The sequence below is a fragment of the Triticum aestivum genome, chromosome 1B (genome assembly GCF_018294505.1).
Source record: "Triticum aestivum cultivar Chinese Spring chromosome 1B, IWGSC CS RefSeq v2.1, whole genome shotgun sequence".
Classification (NCBI taxonomy): Eukaryota; Viridiplantae; Streptophyta; class Magnoliopsida; order Poales; family Poaceae; genus Triticum; species Triticum aestivum.
Genome location: NC_057795.1, coordinates 646,947,520 through 646,969,201, shown reverse-complemented (window position 1 = coordinate 646,969,201; position 21,682 = coordinate 646,947,520). Strand labels below are relative to the sequence as shown.

The 21,682-nt window shown below is 44.2% G+C and overlaps 1 protein-coding gene across 1 annotated transcript; it reads right to left on the bottom strand.

Moving 5' to 3' along the window:
* Positions 1–6,403: 6,403 nt before the first annotated feature.
* Positions 6,404–18,673, bottom strand: LOC123081479 (uncharacterized). The gene is made up of 5 exons (XM_044504072.1): positions 18,629–18,673; positions 11,694–12,094; positions 10,814–11,209; positions 6,532–6,688; positions 6,404–6,454 (listed from the first exon to the last, which is right to left on the bottom strand). The coding sequence occupies exons 1-5, from the start codon at positions 18,671–18,673 to the stop codon at positions 6,404–6,406; spliced, it is 1,050 nt and encodes a 349-aa protein (XP_044360007.1).
* Positions 18,674–21,682: the final 3,009 nt, after the last annotated feature.

The following is a 21,682-nucleotide window of genomic DNA, read 5'->3' as shown; positions in this document are numbered from 1 at the left end:
TTCGACACAAGGGGAGCCAAAGAATATTCTTAAGTATTAGCAGTTGAGTTGTCAATTCAACTACACCTAGATAACTTAGTATTTGTAGCAAGGCATTTTGTAGCAAAGTAGTATGATAGTAATGGTAACAGTGGTAAAACGTAAAGATAGTAATAGCAATATTTTTGGGTTTTGTAGTGATTGTAACAATAGCAACGGAAAAGTAAATAAGCGAAGCACAATATATGAAAAGCTCGTAGGCAATGGATCAGTGATGGATAATTATGTCGGATGCGATTCCTCGTGTAATAGCTATAACATAGGGTGTCACAGAACTAGCTCCAATTCATCAATGTAATGTAGGCATGTATTCCAAATATAGTCATACCTGCTTATGGAAAAGAACTTGCATGACATCTTTTGTTCTAACCTCCCGTGGCAGCGGGGTCCTAGTGGAAACTAAGGGATATTAAGGCCTCCTTTTAATAGAGAACCAGACCAAAGCATTAACACATACTGAATACATGAACTCCTCAAACTACGGTCATCACCGAGAAGTATCTCGATTATTGTCACTTCGGGGTTGTCGGATCATAACACATAATAGGTGACTATAGACTTGCAAGATAGGATCAAGAACACACATATATCAATGAAAACATAATAGGTTCAGATCTGAAATCATGGCACTCGAGCCCTAGTGACAAGAATTAAGCATAGCAAAGTCATCGCAACATCAATCTCAGAACATAGTGGATACTAGGGATCAAACCCTAACAAAACCAACTTGATTACATGATAAATATCATCCAACCCATCACCGTACAGCAAGCCTACAATGGAATTACTCATGCACGGCGGTGAGCATCATGAAATTGGTGATGGAGGATGGTTGATGATGATGATGGCGACGAATCGCCCTCTTCGGAGCCCCGAACGGACTCCAGATCAGCCGTCCCGAGAGGTTTTAGGGCTTGGCGGCGGCTCCGTATCGTAAAATGCGATGAATCTTCCTCTCTGATTTTTTTCTCCGCAAGACGGAATATATGGAGTTGGAGTTGAGGTCGGCGGAGCTGCAGGGGGCCCACGAGACAGGGGGGCGCGCCCAGAGGGGGTGGGCGCGCCCCCCACCCTCGTGGACAGGGTGTGGGCCCCCTGGTCTTCATCTTTTGCGAGCATTTTTTATATTTTCTGAAACTTGTCCGAGGATTTTCAGGTCATTCCGAGAACTTTTGTTTTCAACACATGAAAGAACATCATGGTAATTCTGCTGAAAAGAGCGTCAGTCCGGGTTAGTTCCATTCAAATCATGCAAGTTAGAGTCCAAAACAAGGGCAAAAGTGTTTGGAAAAGTAGATACGTTGGAGACGTATCAATAGCTCACGGACTCGATTACATAAAGAGATCACAAAGCAAACTCACAACTACTTGATATCAAAACTTCAATCTACTAGATCAAGATACTACTAAAAGGATTGAACTAAATAAAACAGTAAAGATAGGAGTGTGATGGTGATACGATACAGGGGCACCTCCCCCAAGCTTGGCAGTTGCCAAGGGGAGTGCTCATACCTATATGCTTATGTCCTCGGAGGTGGTGAAGTAGGAGTTGTTGATGATGAGGGTGACTTCTTCCTCAATTTACGCTTGAGTATAATGTTTTTCTCTTTTAGGTCTTCGATCTCCCTCTCAAGACTTAATACTCTTTTGCATAGTTCTTGCTTATTTTCCTGCAAGAGAGAAAATTGGATAAACTTGATTTTTGGCTTCTCCACTCTATCAGGTAGACTTGACTTTTAAAACTCCACATGCATATCCCCCGGTTGAGGTAGTGGAACTTCATCTTCGTCGGAGCTTGTTTCATCCTTCCCCTTGGGCTCATAGTCTTCTTCTTCTTCCATGGTCCAGCCACTATGGTCCAAGTCCCCGTAGACTTTAGGGTCTGCAAGGTAACCAGCCACATAGCTCTCTCCCTACGAATCTTGAGATGACATGTTGCTTAAACCTATGGAAGAAACAGCTCGGAACGAAAACAAAGGAAATTTGCGTGAATACGATGGTCAAAACTTTTGGGAGGTTATATAATGAATTTTTACCGACCAAAATACGTAACATGCAAGAATACGGAGTCCAGAAGGCACACAAGGTGTCCACGAGACAGGGGGGCATGCCCAGTAAGGGTGGGCGCGCCCCCCACTCTCGTGGAGGCCTCGTGTCCTTCCCGTACTACTTCTTTCTTCATAAAATTCTTAAATATTCCAAAACTGATAAAAATTGCCTTTAGAATTGTTTTGGAGTCGGTTTACTTACCATACCACATAGCTATTCCCTTTCGGAGTCTGGAACGTTCTGGAAAGAGTCCCTTATGTATTCCTCCGGGGTTACGATTTCAATAATATTAGTATCAACATTGATAGGATTACCTGAAATATAATGTTTAATTCTTTGACCGCTCACCACCCTTGGACTTGTGCCTTCGAAGTTGTTGATTTTTATGGCACCAGAACGATAGACCCCTCGATAACGTAAGGACCTTTCCATTTAGAGAGAAGTTTTCCTGCAAAAAATCTTAAACGAGAGTTGAATAATAACACATAATCACCTACGTTGAACTCACGCTTTTGTATTCTTTTGTCATGCCAACGTTTGACTTTTTCTTTGAACAGTTTGGCATTCTCATAGGCTTGGGTTCTCCATTCATCAAGTGAGCTAATATCAAACAACCTCTTCTCACCGGCAAGTTTGAAGTCATAGTTGAGCTCTTTAATAGCCCAATATGCTTTATATTCAAGTTCTAGAGGTAAATGACAAGCTTTTCCATAAACCATCTTATATGGAGACATACCCATAGGATTTTTATATGCAATTCTATAAGCCCATAATGCATCATCAAGTTTTTTGGACCAATTCTTTCTAGATCTATTAACAGTATTTTGCAAAATTAATTTGAGTTCTCTATTGCTCAACTCTACTTGACCACTAGACTCTGGGTGATAAGGGGATGCAATTCTATGATTGACATCATACTTAGCAAGCATCTTACGGAAAACACCATGAATAAAATGTGAACCACCATCAGTCATAAGATAGGACTCCAAACCTTGGAAAAATAACTTCTTTAAGCATTTTAATAGAAGTACTATGATCAGCACTACTAGTTGGAATAGCTTCTACCCACTTAGTACATTAATCAACAGCAACTAAAATATGTGTATAACCATTAGAGGCAGGAAAGGGTCCCATATAATCAAAGCCCCAAACATCAAACGGTTCAATAACAAGAGAGTAATTCATAGGCATTTCTTGACGTCTACTAATATTACCAATTCTTTGACATTCATCACAAGCCAAGACAAACTTTCGGGCATCTTTGAAGAGAGTAGGCCAATAAAAACCGGATTGCAATACCTTATGTGCAGTTCTATCTCGAGCGTGGTGTCCTCCATATGATTCAGAGTGACACTTGCGTAGGATCTGTTCCTATTCATGCTCAGGTACACAACGTCTAATAACACCATCTACTCCTTCTTTATAAAGGTGTGGGTCATCCCAAAAGTAATGTCTTAAATCATAAAAGAACTTTTTCTTTTGCTGGTATGTGAAGCTAGGTGGTATAAATTTAGCAACAATGTAATTAGCATAATCAGCATATCAAGGAGCAGTATGAGAAGCATTAACGACCACTAATTGTTCATCAGGAAAGCTGTCATCAATAGGTACTGGGTCATCAAGAACATTCTCTAACCTAGACAAGTTGTCTGCAACGGGGTTCTCAGCTCCCTTTCTATCAATAATATGCAAGTCAAATTCTTGGAGCAAGAGAACCCATCTAATGAGTCTAGGCTTAGCATCTTTCTTTTCCATAAGATATTTAATAGCAGCATGATCAGTGTGAATAGTAACTTTGGAATCAACAATATAAGGTCTAAACTTATCACATGCAAACATAACTGCTAAGAATTCGTTTTCAGTAGTAGCATAATTTCTCTGGGCAGTATCAAGAGTCTTACTAGCATACTGGATAACATTTAATTTCTTATCAACTCTTTGCCATAGAACAACACCTACATCATAATCACTAGCATCACACATAATTTCAAAAGGTAAATTCCAGTCAGGTGGGTGAACAATAGGTGCAGTGATCAAAGCTTTCTTAAGTATTTCAAATGCTTCTACAGAATCATCATCAAAGACAAAAGGAATATCTTTTTGCAATAAATTAGTCAGAGGTCTAGATATTTTAGAAAAGTCCTTAATGAACCTCCTATAGAAACCGGCATGACCAAGGAAACTTCTTATACCTTTTATGTCCTTGGGACATGGCATCTTTTCAATAGCATCAACTTTAGCTTTATCAACTTCAATACCTCTCTCGGAGATCTTGTGCCCCAAGACAATGCCTTGATTAACCATAAAGTGGCACTTTTCCCAATTCAAGACGAGACTAGTGTCTTCGCATCTCTGCAAAACTCGATCAAGGTTGCTCAAGAAAACATCAAAAGAGGATCCATAAACGGAGAAATCATCCATGAATACCTCACAAATCTTTTCACAAAAGTCAGAGAATATAGCCATCATCACTACAACATGTACACTGATAGGAGACACTCTCAAACGCCTCCATAAACCAACAAAATGCTGGGCTAGACATTTGAAGGCATTTTCAGAAAGTGCTAGAGGTACTCCCGAAGGCAAAGGCCTTCCAAGGCACTTTTCTAAAATGCCTCAGAAACATGGCCTGGAGGCATTCTCGGAATGCCTACAATCACAATTTGTGGCATTTTCAAAAATGCCTTCAAAGCTCAAATGTGGCATTTTAAAAATGCCTTCAAAGCTCAAATGTGGCATTTCTCAAGCTGCCTCCAAACATTTTTGCGGCACTTCTCAAATCGCCTTCACAAAATTTTTGTGGCATTTTTTAAGATCGCCTCCAAAACCATTTTTTGGCATCTCACAAATTGCCTCCAAAATGCTACCAAGGCGCATCTGAAGAATTCCACAAAGTTTGTATATGCATCCAAGAATAATAAAATAACTATCACATCAAGCTCAATAATTTTCATCTAGCTTTGTATAAACACACATTCAGAAATATACTCCAGCAAAGAAACAAACGCACATTCAGAAATTGTGCTGTCGAATATTGTACATCAATGAAACATGTCTAACTTAAATGAGCAAAACCTCTGTCACAACTTAAATGAGCATCTTAGATCACCAATACACATGTACACCTCTTGTCAAAAGAACTCTAGGTTGTTGTCACACACTCCAGTAGCAATGTGTCACCTTCAGCTTGACTTCCAGCTTGCACCTAAGAGGGACAGTCATGTAAGAATGCAAGTACATGTACAAGTAATGTAAAAAAAGGTACAAGCATCTAAGATGCATGTTCTTAGGAACGTAAAAAAAAGAATGCATGCACAGGTACTGGCATTACTTGTTCTCAGCAATGTATAAATAGGAATGCAAGCACAGGTACACAATACCACTAAAATGGACAAATGGTAAAATGGAAGAATGCAAGTACATGCATGTACGGATATTTGGAAAGACTAACAATAGATGCACTGAACTAGGTGAGAATTGCCCCCTCCCATTCCCTCTATCTCTCTCTTTCAAATTAAAAAAAAGGAATTTGTCAACAGTTTTCAATATTATATATCCACAGAAAACAGAGTCCGGGTTAGTACAACTACAAGCAAACTGGAAAATTTAAACCAAAGAATACAGAGCTCAGATTAGTGTTTTTTTCTTTGTATTCTTAGTCTTGGACAACTTAACTAGCAATCTGTGACACCAAAAATCCTTCCTTTTATATATACCTCTCTCAGTCTTCTGGCTAAGATAAATTGTAGTTTCTTCTCTCTCAAAAACTTATTTTGTGTTTGCATGGTTAGCTCACTAGAATGCAAGAGCATAAGTGCATAACCATCACCTGAAGATATGGATACTTATGAACTAAACTGAAGGACAATATCAAAGTATCAATCAGAATTTTACAAGAGCAAAGAATGTTCTCAGCACAGAGACATGCATGCAAAAAAGGGCCAGGAAACCTCATGCTCTAATTCGCTACAGGAAAAGGCATGTACAACTCACCTATGACCATCTTTCATGTTTCCGTGCCCGAATTCCTAAGTATGTTGTTTCCGGTTGTAGCAGAGATTGCCTGAGTACCTTTTTTCATTCTTGTTGTCTCAGAAACTTTCTTTCTCTTCAGTGTATTCCTCACTAGACCTTCTGAAGTACTGCAACCAGTTTGATGGTCGGTCACCTGAGTTCCAGTGGTTGTTTTGTTGGGGTCTACATTCTCTCTATTGTTGAAAGACATCTGACTACAAACACTAGAAACCTATAATTGGGTAAAAACAAAAATCATGTATAGTTATACATAATATGAGCACAAAACAACAACTATGAGCTATGATAGTACCTTAGAGTGCAGCATGGTAGTATGATCTGTTTGCATAATCTGCATAAAAAAGAGTTTAGAATAGTTGCATATAGAAGAACAGGGCAAATGAAATAGCAAAGTGTCATGTATCATACATTTTTGTGTGGCCATGGAATACACCTAGCTTGGGCATTTCCTAGCTTGTTTATTTTCCCTTGTGCACGAGACAACTCAGTTGTTTCTTTGAGCACGATGTTGACAAGAACTTCAACACAATCAGCTAGTGGTTGGCCATCAATAGCTTTAGCTTTTCTATTAGTTTTCTGAATGGTTCCCATTGCCACCACATTTTCACTATTTGGCAACGTGAAACTAACTTCCATGCCACACTTTATGGTATCTTCTAATCCCTCCTGTAAGTTGCAATGGTACTAAGTAACCCTTCTAATTCGCTAGTTGGTTAATAAGTTGAGACACATATAGAAAAAATCACCTTTGGCCCCTTTTGGAGCGGTGTTTGAAATATTCCTGGTTTCTTATGTTTTGTCTTTGCGTTCTTTGGTTTTGGCACAGTCGCAAGACTAGGTAGTGCTGATTCCAGTTGGGATGCCTTCACCTTATCTGGATGCCTTGGAGCAGCCATTGCCTCAGATGCCTTGGTAGTATATGAAAGTGAAGTTGCTTGTTCTTTGTCATTCATGGTTTCCAAGTCCTAGTATGTGCAAACTCATATTTAGCTAGTAGTAAATGCTCAAATAATGTGACTGAATTTCAGAGATGAAAACAAGAATCACCTTAGAAGGATCTTTATTTGGAAGCTCCTTTTCTTGAATTCCGCCCATTTCAACTGACCCCCTAGAAGCTATGATCAAACTCTTTAGCTCATTGTACTGTTCTTCCATTTTCTCACTCTTGGCCATTATTGAAGTTTGATTTGCTACTAGAGTATGCACCACATGCCGAAGCTCCATGTTCTCTTCTTTAGCAGCATGTAGTTCAGCTTCAACTTCAGCAAGGCGCTCCGAAGCGACTCCACCTACTAATAGACCAAGGCCACTTGGCCTTCCTTTCTTTTCTTTTGGGAAAATTGATGAATAAAGATCACCATCATAGGCCTCCTCACCAATCAAAGAAGGATCTTCCCGAATCCTTTTTTTAATTTCATCCTGAAAGGTTCATATAACAGTAGGGTTGCAAGCATGAATTTTATGAAGCACTGAACAGAGCAGTATCAAGTGAAAGCTAACTAGGAATATAATAGAACAGAGCACTATGAAGTGAACTACATACCATTTTTACTCCGCTTTGTTGGTTGACTGGATATCCATTATTTTTCGTATGCGTAACCACGTAAAGCTCGGCACGCCCAATTTCCCTACCTTCTACCATTTCCTGAAATGCAGATGACACCCATTAGTACAACAGAATGACTACCACCAAGACAAAAAAGACAAAAGAAAAAGACCCAAAAACTTCAAAACTTATTCGTTGATTACCATTTGATCAAGGACAACTGCAAAACTTCATGACCCAGTGGTGTGGGTCCCGTTGCATCCCTTGAGTTGCGATGCTCGAGTGGCTTTGTTTCTCTCAGATTTTTCCTGGACACACAAATATGGTGAAGAAACTCATAACAAGCTTATATGTGGAACACATATTTAGCATAGGATACAAAACTACACCATTGAGTACTCACCTTAGCTTTCTCTGTTCTCCAGTGTTTTACTAGCCACTCCCACTGTCCAATTGGTACTCTATTATCACAACCATTAAGAATATTCCATGCATGTGACAAATCAGCTTTGTAGTATCTCCTCTTTAAAACAACCTTGAAGTCTTTCCATTTTTTACTAGCTGATCTCAACACCCATCTTTTGTATGACTCATCAATGATGAAAAAAGCCTATTATAAAAGATAGTTGTGACAACTTGTTCATTGAAGAAGAAAATGACTTGTTTGTTGAAGATGCAAATATATATATGTTAGATTGCGTTGACATACCTGGACAGAACCCCACAACTTTTCTTTCTCTAACTTTGGTACTTTGCTCCAGTTTTGAGCAGCTAAGGACATTTCTTTTCGTTTCACTAGGGTTCCAATAAAATTTGTTAGCTTGCATGTCTTCAAACCACATGGCTGACCAAATCTGTTGAACTTCAAATTGATCTTGTTATCAACATCGTGTTCCTTCCAAAAGCGCCTCATGTGAGTAGGTCCTCTTCTTATCTTCTCTACAACTTCTGGTATATGAACAGATAGGAACTACCATTAGGCCCATGCAAAACAAGCACATCTAAATTTTTTATGCCCTCGAACTAACCATGTGTTTTCTCCTGTACTTGTCGAACTTCCTCTTCTTGGTCATGTTCATCTTCTTGTCCAGACTCACCTTCTTCATCTTTCGATTCAGTTTCATCACCATGTTCAGTGTCATCTTCTCCATCTTCTGATTCAGTTTCCTCACCACTTCCCTCATGGCTCCTTAAGTTAAAATCTTCTTCAGCTCTGGAATTCTTCAAAATCAATACAAGAAAACAACATGAGTAATAAAAACAAGTGTTCAAAGTTATCCATGTTCAGCTCCTCAAGACCATCAGAAGTAATAAAAACAAGAGCTCGCCAAATATTTTAAGAGCTTACCATAGTGAAGTGTTCTAATAGATCCATGTTTGATGCTTCTACTTTAATTTGTTTGATAGCATTAATGCATTCCATTTGAGGTAGATTAACTTCTCTCACTCTATAATTCAGGTCATTCAATCTTCTTTCATGGTCAGACACATGGGACTGAATAAATGCATCAGATCTTGATCTTGAAGTCATCATATTTTATGGTATGTACAATTCAAAACTCGGTTAGAAAAGACAAGATCAAAACTAAGATAAAAACAATCAACAACACTTCAAATTTAGTTCAGAAACAACCAATAGCTCTCATCTAATCCTAGCCTAATATTCCGCATGCCCATTAATTCTAGCCTCCATATCAAAGAAGTCTCTTGTAGGTGGATGAACCACAGCGTACCAATCCTTCTCTATAGAATCTTGTACATAATATACTTGGGTGGCTTGAGTTGCGAGGATAAATGGCTCATCAAATATGTCGTTGCCGCTGCTTAGCAAATGGTTAAAATTCACCTCGGTTATTCCATATGGGTCCTTTCGAACCCCAGCATCAGGGCGAACATTGTCAACCCAATCACACTTGAATAAAACCACGTTGCCTTTGTTTGAATAATTCAGCTCAACTATTTCAATGATTCGGCCATAATAAACAACATCTCCTAAAGCTGGATTCTTATCTTTAGCACTTGAGAAACTAGATGTCTTTGCAGTCATAGATACTCCGTCACATTGCGCTTCTTTTCCGTCACCATGTCCCCTTGTGTGGAAAGTGCATCCATTTATAGAGTAAGAATTGTACTTTCTCACCATCCTATATGGCTTTTGTGCTAAGACTTTAACTTCTTCAGGGATCTTAACATTATTGGAAATCAATGATTGAACCTAGAGACATAACATAGTTAATGCAATATCTCCACATGAAGCGCTTTAAGAGTTTTAGTGTGAGATCATAGACACTTACATGGTCAGCAAACCAAGTGTGGAAACTATTGTGATGGGAGCATTCTACATCACGTATTCGTTTGTGTCGACCCGCTGATAGAATATCATAGTAGTGCAGCGCAGAAGAGAAACTTCTTAGATCAAGAGGCATCATAAGTCTAGACTCCATCATTCCAAAGCTCCAGAAGATCATCTATGATCAGCTGCATGTTTTACCAGGAATGATGACAGAGAGGATAAAGTTTGATTGCTTCATACAAATCCATGGAGGAAGGTTATAGGGGATCAAGATGATAGGCCATATGTTATATGAGAGATTCATATTTCCAAAAGGGTTGAAACCATCAGCTCCCAATCCAAATCTAACGTTGCAAACTTCTGAACTGAAGTCTTTGTCAATAGCATCAAAGTGTTTCCATGTAGGTGAATCAGCTGGGTGTCGTATCTTGTTGTCCTTTGTGCGGCCATCGCTGTGCGACCTCATATCTGATTTCGTCTTTTTAGAAGCGAACAACCTTTGGAGTCTCTTCTTTAGCGGGAAATGACGGACCACCTTTTGAGTCACCTTGTGGACACGCCTTCCATTAACTCCAGTATTTACGCTCTTCCATCTACTTGTGCCACACACTGGACATGATATGGCATCAACATGTTCCTTCCTAAATAGAATCCAATCATTTTTGCATGCATCTATACTATCATATCCAATACCAATGTCTCTCACAAAATTTTTGGCCCCATGAATTTTTTTGGGCAAGGCCTCACCTTCTGGAAGTACCTCCTTAATTAGCGTCAATACCTCATCAAAGCAGACATTGCTCATTCCACTCATATTATTGATGTGAAGCAACCTCGCCAAAAATTGCAGCTTAGAGAATCTTTTGCAACCTGGGTACAGCTCTCGGCGTCCATCATTAACTAATCTATAGTATGCTTCAACATCATCGTCCAAGTCATCTTCAGACTCTTGCTCCTCTCCCAAAGTACGAGTATCATACATCCCAAAACCTTCCAGTAGCATCTCATCCATCTCATCACTATCAGAATATTCTTCAAACTGTGAATTAGGACTTGAAGTTGTTTCGGAGGGCTGCATACTTTCTCCATGATGAATCCATGTGGTATATCCAGCCATGAATCCATCATAAATCAAATGATCATAGACTTCAAGTTCACCTAACAACCGAGAGTTTACACATATCTTGCAAGGGCAGAGAATCCTATTGTCTTTTGCTGACGTACGAAAAGAAAATTTTATGACCTTGCTGCTCGCATCCAACTCTTATCCATTTTCAACTAAACAAAACCAAGTTCTACAACATGAGGTGCTTAGAAGAAGTTATGTAACATACTAAAGCAGAGGCCACATAAAAATTCTATAATAAATATTTGAATGTGATCAGAAGCAAAGAGGAATTTCTAGAAGCAGTGTCAGTTTAACTAGCAAAAATACCACATCAAATTTCAGTTGTTCCTTGCCGTCGTTGCACACTACATCTGGGAGTACAACTAGCTGATTGTGCAAGTGCCAGTAATTAGTGTTATATATAGTACTAATCTACATGTATTGATCAGTTCAGAGCTTCTCCAACAATTGTCAAACTGCACAATGTCGTGCCAAAATGATTGTTCATACAGAACATCTAGCACAAACACAAAAGGAAAGTAAAATGAAGTAAAAAAATTCAGGGGCATTACCTCAAACACCTTGTGTGCACCGGGGTGTTGGATCAATAACAGCAATAGAACGTGGGCGAGTCTGGTATGGGAAGGAAGAAGTTGATGCGTGCGAGGCCACCTTCCTCCTCCTCCTCCTCCTCCACCTCTTCCGTCGCCTCCTCTCCGGTCCCTGGATATCCCCTCTCCTTTGGGTCTCCTTCACTCGGCCGCTGCAATCCCACCGTGAGATCGGGAAGGAGAGAAGAAGAGGTCCAGCGCGGGATGGCATTGCCGGACGCGGCGCCGCGGCGGCCGCTACGCTTGCGGCAGCTCCGGTGTGGGACACCGGTGGCGGAGGCTCCGGTGGCAGCGACGACGCCCCCAGCGATAGATGCGTTGAGCAGATCGAGTCGATCTTTTGGTTTTAGTTTTTTATTATTTTGATGGTCACGTATACAAGACAGAGGTGGGAGGGTTATTTCGCAAATAGTCTAAAACCAAGGGTCAAATCTGTATAATAAGCCAAGCATTGGAGGCGCTCTCCACCGGAACGCCAGCAACAATCGGAGGCATTTTCTAAATTTACCTTCAAAGCATGTGAGCTTCGGACGCACTTTCTCAAAGTGTCGGTAGTACCATGATTTTAAGGCATTTTAGGAAATCGCCGCTAATAAAATGCCTCCTAATAGCGTACATGTTGTAGTGCATGCATCTTTGAAAGGTAGCAGGTGCATTACATAAACCAAAAGGCATACGTCTATAAACAAAAGTACCGAAAGGGCAAGTAAAATTAGTTTTTGATTGATCTTTCGCTGATACAGGTATTTGAGAGAAACCAGAATAACCATCTAGAAAGCAGAAATGTGTATGTTTGGATAGTTGAGGGAGTCCTAGATTAGGGGGTGTCCGGATGGCCGGACTATGACCTTTGGCCGGACTCCCGGACTATGAAGATACAAGATTGAAGAATTCGTCCCGTGTCCGGGTGGGACTTTCCTTGGCGTGGAAGGCAAGCTTGGCGATACGGATATGTAGATCTCCTCCCATTGTAACCGACTCTGTGTAACCCTAGCCCTCTCCGTTGTCTATATAAATCGGAGGGTTTTAGTCCGTAGGACGAACAACAATCATACCATAGGCTAGATTCTAGGGTTTAGCAACTCCGATCTCGTGGTAGATCTACTCTTGTACTACCCATATCATCAATATTAATCAAGTAGGAGTAGGGTTTTACATCCATCGAGAGGGCCCGAACCTGGGTAAAAACATCGTGTCCCTTGTCTCCTGTTACCATCCGCCTAGACGCACAGTTCGGGACCCCCTACCCGAGATCCGCCGATTTTGACACCGACATTGGTGCTTTCATTGAGAGTTCCTTTGTGTCGTCGCCTTTTAGGCCCGATGGCTTCTTCGCTCGTCAACCGCGACGCGGTCCGGGATGAGACTTTACTCCCCGGACAGATCTTCGTATTCGGCAGCTTCGCACTGCGGGCCGACTCGTTTGGCCATCTGGAGCAGATCGAGAGCTATGCCCCTGGCCATCAGGTCAGGTTTGGAAGCTTGAACTACATGGCCGACATCCGCGGGGACTTGATCTTTGACGGATTCGAGCGACAATCGGGCGCGCCGCACTGTCATGATGGCCACGATTTAGCTCTGTCATCGAACAACGCCCAGAGCGTCGCTTAGGTGTCCGCTCCGACCATTAGCTCGGATGCCACTACGCCAGTCGGGGATGGACGGTTAGACGCCACCCCGGAAGCTGCAATCCCTATGGTGATAGAGCCGGGTACCAGCTTAGTGCCTCGCAAGGCCCACGACTCCAAGGTGCCGGACTCCGATCCGGACTCCGTAAATCCCGTACCTCTCCCGGTTGAGCCCGATTGGGCTCCGGTCATGGAGTTCACCGCCGCGGATGTCTTTCAGCACTCACCTTTCGGCAACATCCTGAATTCGTTAAAGTCTCTCTCTTTGTCAGGAGAGCCTTGGACGGACTACGGCCAACACGGTTGGGATGCGGACGACAAAGAAATTTGTAGCCCACCCACCACCCACTTCGTAGCCATTGTCGATGATTTAACCGACATGCTAGACTTCGACTCCGAAGAGATAAAAGGTATGAACGCCGATAAAGGAGACGATCAAGAACCAGCACCTATAGGGCTCCGGAAAAACACATCATCATACGATGTATACATGGTGGACACACACAACAGAAACGACTACGAGGACCGAAAGGATGCGGCCAGAGATCACTCCCCCGAGAAACAATCAAAGCGGCGGCGTAAGCGCAAGGCCAAGCCCCACCTCGACAAAAACCCAGCCATAGAGCAGGGCGACTCAACGGACGATGAACATGCCATCGAGCATCCGTCCAAGCAGGGCGGACAATCCGAACAACCAATCCCCGGGAAGGATAATAGCCCGGACGACCTCACACTAGACAAATTGCTGGAACATCAGAACCTCCACCAAAGGCTCGTCGCCACTGCACGTAGCCTAAAAAAGCAGAAGCGGAGGCTCAAGACAGTGGAGGATGCACTCAGGATCAGATGGGGTAAGGTACTTAATACCGCACACAAGTACGGCAGTAGTCGCCACACAAAGAGCTATCCGAAGCGGAAACTACTACCGGAATTTGACGAAGAGGCCATAAAGCCCCCATAGTCCAAAAATAAGGACGCCACAAGGTCGGATAGACGACCCTACGATCAATCTCACGCGTCAAAAGACGCCGCACTCAATATACCACGTGATCCATCCAAGAATCCGCATCAGAAAATTGGCCCTACCAGATCCATTTATAGGCCAAGAAAGCAAGCTCCAATGAGTGATGCAACGCAAAAAATACCAGAAAATCGCGGCACGCCTAAATACAGGGGCGCCGCACACCCCCTATGCTTTACTGATGAGGTGCTGGATCATGAATTCCCAGCCGGATTCAAGCCAGTGAACATAGAACCATACGACGGAACAACAGACCCTGGAGTCTGGATCGAGGACTACATCCTCCACATACACATGGCCAGAGGAGACGACCTCCACGCCATAAAATACTTACCCCTTAAGCTCAAAGGGACAGCCCGGCTTTGGCTTAAAAGCCTTCCCGAGAACACCATGGGAAGTTGGGCAGCGCTTGAGGATGCTTTCCGGGCAAATTTTCAAGGGACCTATGTCCGGCCCCCGGATGCAGACGAACTGAGCCATATAACTCAGCAGCCCGGAGAGTCAGCGAGGAAGCTCTGGAACAGATTCCTTATCAAAAAGAATCAGATAGTCGACTGTCCGGATGCAGAGGCCCTAGCAGCTTTCAAACATAGCATCCGAGACGAATGGCTCGCCAGACACCTCGGCCAAGAAAAGCTGCGAACAATGGCCGCATTAACAAGCCTCATGACCCGCTTCTGTGCAGGAGAGGATAGTTGGTTGGCAAGAAGCAGCACCAGCGACCCGAATACGTCTGAACTCAGATATGGGAACGGGAAGCCGCGCCGGATAAAGGACAAAAGCCCGATGAGCACGGCAGTAAACGCCGGATTCAAAAGTCCTCGGCAAAATCAGAAAAAGATGCCCCCCAAAGAAGATAGGGATGAGCTATCCAACCTCAACAAAATTTTGGACAAAATATGTCAAATCCACAGCACTCCGGGGAGACCTGCAAACCATACCCACCGAGATTGTTTGGTCTTTAAGCAGTACGGCAAGCTCAACGCCGAACACAAGGGGCTCAACACACCAAGCGAAGATGACAATGCACCCCACGAGCAGATCACCGAAGAACAAAAGAAGTTCCCACAAGAAGTCAAGACAGTAAATCTACTTCATGTGACAAAGAAGAATAGAACGGCACCTACAACGACACGCGCCGTACAGCCAGCCCCGGAGGAGCGACCCCACTGGTTGTTACAACCAATCACCTTTGATCATCTGGATTACTCTAGAGGAGACCAGAACGCAGGCTGGACTCCCTTGGTCTTAAATCCAATCATTAACGGACTCCAATTTAAAAACGTCCTTATGGACGGCGGCAGCGACTTGAACCTGTTGTACCAGGACACAGTCCGCAAACTCGGGGTACACCCAGTCGCAATCCACCTCGGCAACACTTCCTTTCAAGGAGTAACGCCAGGTTTGGATACCCCAAGTATGGGTTCCCTTACGTTAGAAGTCACGTTCGGATCACCCGACAACTTCCAAAGCGAAAATCTAACATTCCACATCGCCCCATTCGTAAGTCTCTATCAAGCGCTACTGGGACGTGAAGCCTTCGCCCGCTTTAATGCAATACCGCACTACACATCCCTTACTCTTAAAATGCCCGGTCCAAAGGGCATCATCTCATTACAAGGGAACATAAATTGACCCCCAAAGTACGGGCAGGGGTGTGGTCGCCTAGGCAGTCGCCCACAAATCCAGCCCTACTATCCCGGACACGCCTCGACAAGTCCGGTATCGACACGCTTAAATTACCGCATACCCTAGTGCAAGGGGCTCCGTGTGCTCACGCCCGGAGACAATACGGCCCAACTCTTGCTCCAACTATATTTTGTTTATTTCGATACAGATTTCTCGCACGCTTATTTTTTACTAAGTTCCTCTCTTTCACAGACGAGCATCGTGCTACGCCTGTCCAGGATACGGCACGACGGAGACACAGGCGCAGACGTGCAGCAGGGACCCGTTCCAAGGATTTTTTTCAGATTAAGACCCTGCGTAAACCTTTTTTACTGTCTCTTGTTGATAACATCCCCCGGTTTTCTCTATAGCCGAGGAGGAGGCTGGCGTCTTGGCATGTGGCCACGTCAGAAATTTTTGCACATACCTGGACACTAGGGGCTTTTTTACCAAGGGCTCTATTTGGCCCATCTTCATAAAGACCGAACACCTTAGGGAGTGTTCAGCGTCGCGAGTTTGGCCCTATATGCATCAGCTCCGAATCATGTCTTTGGTCAAATGTTGGGTTTGCCCGGCTCCTCTGTTCTGCTGCCTTACATTCCCGGCTAACGCGGCACCAGGAGAACTAGTGCGATTGTGCCCTGATTCGGCCGGGTGAGCACCTCAGTGGAGAAAGCCGAAAATTGACTGTCATGATATAGAGAGAGACTGGTCAACCACTCGATGACTTCCGGAATCTTTAGGATTCCTCTGCATTAATGAAGGGCCGCTTCCCGGTCAGGCACACTCGCGCCCGAATTCGGGCGAGCGCGGTGCCCCTAGGGGCTATTCAGTAGTCCCACTGTCAAACTCCTATGGCTAAGTGAAAGTGATAAAGCATTATAGTCCGGTTGCCTAGTTCGCCGCGCCACCACCTCCTTTATAGGACCAATACGTTGGATTAAGTGTGAATAGACGCCTTTTTGCGATAACCCCCGCATTCTATGCGTGGGGGCTGAAGCCAACGACTGCCATCATTCAGGTTATATACAAATATATACATTAAACGGCCGCACAGGAGGTATCATGATTCTTGCAAGCACAAGTATAAAAAAGCTTTTGTAATAAAAACACAATTCGTCTTACAAATAGTATAAGCTATTCAAACACAGCATCCTTCGAGCACTTCGACTCTATTATACGAGCGCCAGGAAGAAGTTCCTCAAAATAGTGCTTGGTAGGTACTCGGCTTTCGTCCGAATCATGGGACGCAACAATACTGGCCTTCATATCTGTCCAGTATGTCTTGACACGGGGCAAGGGCCATCTGTGCGCCCTCTATGCACGCCGACCTCTTCATTGCATCAGCATGCGGCACAGAACCAAGCAATTTCTGCACCAAGCCAAAATAGCTCTTCGGCTCCGGCTTCTCCGGCCACAGACGACTCGCAACAAATTTCATGGCGAGTCCGGATAATCTGTTCAGCTCCGCTCAGGCGGCTAAACTGTCGGAGACTGACAGTGGGCGCTCTGGATTGTGGTACTGCGACCAAAAAAGCTCTTCCAATTTATGGTCACCTCGGCTGCGGAAGTGTTCGGTCGCATCCGCCGCATTTGCGGCCAAATCCAGATAAGCATTGTCCGAACTCCACTGCCAGTCTAATGGAGCATACTTGGGGTCTCCAAACTTAATCCGCAGCATATAAGGCTTTCCAGCCGTGATATCTCCGGCCTGACGCAGCTCCTCCTTCATCGCTCTCATGGCAGAGCGAGTATCCTTGGCTTCGGCCGTGATCTTTTCAAGATCTTTCTGAGCCGCCCTATCTTCTTGCTCAAGCAATCTACAGCGGTTGGTAGCATCCCTCAATTCTATGGCCATCTCGGCCATTTCCTTCTTGCTCTGGCAATGAGTAGCCTGTTCGGCTTTCAGCTCTTCAGCCGCTTTAACGGCAGCCACATCACTTTTCCTTGCTTGCTCCTTGGCTCGGGCAAGTTCCGCCCGAAGGTTCTCCACGACAGCAACACCATCTACATCAAGTATATATATATATATATATATATATATATATATATATATATATATATATATATATATATATATATATATATATATATATATATATAAGGCCCGAGCATCAAGCTCCTATTACTAGGTGTCTTTTGAACATACCTTGAGCCTCGTCTAGCCGCTTATTTACAAGCGCGATGTCGCCATCGGCCACGTCAAGTTGCCGCTTTAGTTTGGCAAATTCATCAGTCCGGCTAGCCACCGAGCGCCTCGCCACCTTCAGGGAATAAGCGACATATCATACCTGGGATTATGATCCTCTATGCGCCGTCATTCATGACGACACACAGAGTCTCAGGGGCTACTATTCATACATGGCACATTTAATATGCGTCTCTACCAAAAGCTACACCTTTTTACATACCTCAAAGCCTGTTAGTAAACTCCTGGCAGCTTCGTACAATCTGCTTTCTACGGATGAAATCCTTCCAATCACCGTATCCATCAACATACGGTGTTCTTCTGAGATGGACGCCCTACCAAGCAGATCCTGCATCACCTCCGCCGGCGCGCATGAGGGTGTCAGACTAGTCTGACGACCTTTCCCAGGGTCCGGACTTGAAAAAGCCCTCTGGGACGATACCTCGAGGTCGCCAGCCTCGTAGGACGGTGGAGCAAGGGGAGGCATTTCGCTCTCTATCATCTCTGGACGAAGATCCCCTGAAGATGAGCTCTGCTGAGAAGGGTTGAGATCCGAACTGCAAGATAATGCTTTGGTTATTTTCCTCAGGAATAAAACATGAATGTGATTCATTATGGAACCCCTCCCTTCACTTACGCCTCGAGGGAGAGCGGGTCCCCTTTAGGGGGCGATTTGGCTGAAGCGTCCACCGGTGCCGAACCCTCTGACAAAAATTTATTTCCCCGCTTTGAGGTTATCACCTCCGGGTCTTCAGAGGCAGTCCTTTTATTTCCCTGGTCGGGAGAATTTTCAATTCTTCACGTCCTGACGGCCTCCTTCGTGGAGGCAGTAGCTCCTTGGTCCCCCCCTTTTCCTTCCGCCAACGGCGTGGCCTCCAGCATCCTGGTCAGCATGGGATTCGACACGGTCTCGGGCAAAGGGGCTGGACACCTGATAAGCTTAGCCTTTGCTATCCACTCATGTTCAAAGGGCAACTCTGCTAAAGGGTAGATTTGATAAAAATATGGAAGGTATGTGCAAATATGGAGCTACTTACTTTAGCATCTGGGCGGTTGCAGATCAGACCAGCGTCCTCAGACAGATCCGGACACCTTGTTTGTGATCCGAAGAACAATTTGTACATCTCCATGGGTGTCATTCCCATGAAGTGTTGTAGGACCCATGGTCCCTCGGGATTGAATTCCCACAGGCGGAGAGGTCGACGTTTGCAGGGTAGTGTGCGGCGAATCACCATGACTTGCGCCACCACGGTCAGATTGCTATCTCTTTCTAGGAGATCTCGAATACGGCCCTGCATCAAGGGCACGTCTTTCGACGGCCCCCAGATAAGTCCTTCATTAACCCATGACGCTAGCCGTGGTGGGGGACCCGAGCGAAAAGTAGGCGGTGCCACCCATGTGGTGCCCCTAGGGGCTGTGATGTAAAACCAATCCCGTTGCCATAAGTCGAGCTCCTCTTGAAAAGAGCCTTCGGGACATGTAGCGTCATCCATCTTGCTTATTATAGCCCCTCTGCACTCAGCGTGCTGCCCCTCGATCATTTTCGGTTCCACTTTGAAAGTTTTTAGACACAATCCGAAGTGAGGGGTGATATGGAGGAAGGCCTCGCACATAACCATGAATGATGAGATCTGGAGGATGACCTCTGGAGCTAGGTCATGGAACTCCAGCCCGTAGTAATACATAAGCCCTCTCACAAAGGGGTTGATTGGGAAGACTAGCCCCCAAAGGAAGTGAGACGCGAACACCACGCTTTCACCGGGCTGGGGAGCAGGGACCGCTTGCCCTTGAGTAGGCAGTCTATGCGAGATTTCACTGGATAGATACCTGGCATCTCTTAGCTTCCGCACATCTTCTTCCCTAATGGAGGAAGGCATCCACCGGCCTTGTAGGTCGGAGCTGGACATCTTCGAAGGTCCGAAGCGCCTAAAGCTAGAGCTTTGGGTGTTGGAACTCGAAGCGAGGGGCGGATTTGATTGGTTTGAGAAGAAGGGAGCCGGGCCTCGGTTCCTTTATAAAGGAGGTGAATACCAAGAGCCCTCCCCGTAACCGTTTGAGACTCGCTTTCAATGAGGGAGTCATACCTAAGTCACGGTTGGGTTACCCACACCCATATTGATGAGAATCCCGAAATAAGGGGACACGATCTCTGCTTTGACCAGACGTGCCAAGGAAACTGCCTCGCTAAACGCGCTGAGGTGGAACCATAAAACGAATAAAGAGCCTAGATGTGGCATGATGTCACGCTACGGAATACATCAGCAGATCCGATTGATACAAGTATTATTCTCTCTATGAAGGAATGTGGAACTTATTTTGCAGAGCCGGACACTACCCTGGTGTTCAACATCTTCTATGAAATATTCGGAGGAGGAACCCGCCTTGCAATGCCGAAGACAACTTGCACGCCAGACTCGTCGTCATTGAAGCCTGGTTCAGGGGCTACTGAGGGAGTCCTGGATTAGGGGGTGTCTGGATGGCCGGACTATGACCTTTGGCCGGACTCCCGGACTATGAAGATACAAGATTGAAGACTCCGTCCCATGTCCGGATGGAACTTTCCTTGGCGTGGAAGGCAAGCTTGGCGATACGATATGAAGATCTCCTCCCATTGTAACCGACTCTGTGTAACCCTAGCCCTCTTCGATGTCTATATAAACTGGAGAGTTTTAGTCCGTAGGACGAACAACAATCATACCATAGGCTAGATTCTAGGGTTTAGCCACCCCGATCTCGTGGTAGATCTACTCTTGTACTACCCATATCATCAATATTAATCAAGCAGGACTAGGGTTTTACCTCCATCGAGAGGGCCCGAACCTGGGTAAAAACATCGTGTCCCTTGTGTCCTATACCATCCGCCTAGACACACAGTTCGGGACCCCCTACCCGAGATCCGCCGGTTTTGACACCGACAATAGTCTTTCTAGCATTTGATCTATAAAAGGTAAAGGGTAATGATCTTTCTTAGTAGCTTTGTTTATTTATGAAAATCAATTACCATCCTATAACCTGTAATAATTCTTTGCGGAATCAATTCATCTTTATCATTAGGAACAACAGTAATACCTCCCTTTTTAGGGACACAATGCACAGGGCTTACCCATTCACTATCAGCAATGGGATAAATTATACCTGCCTCAAGGAGCTTCAATATCTCATTTATTACCACTTCTTTCATCTTAGGATTTAATCTTCGTTGAGGATCTCTAACTGGTTTGGCATATTTTTCCACTTTAATTGTGTGTTGGCATAGAGTAGGACCAATGCCCTTAAGATCATCCATAGTATATCCAATAGCAGCTCGGTGCTTCTTCAGAGTTTTCAATAATCTTTCCTCTTCCTGCTCTAAAAGGTTAGCACTAATAATAAAAGGATATATCTCATTTTCATCGAGACAAGCATATTTAAGATTTTCAGGTAATGGTTTTAGCTCAAACACGGGATCACCCTTGGGTGGAGGCGGATCCCCTAATATTTCAACAGGTAAGTTATG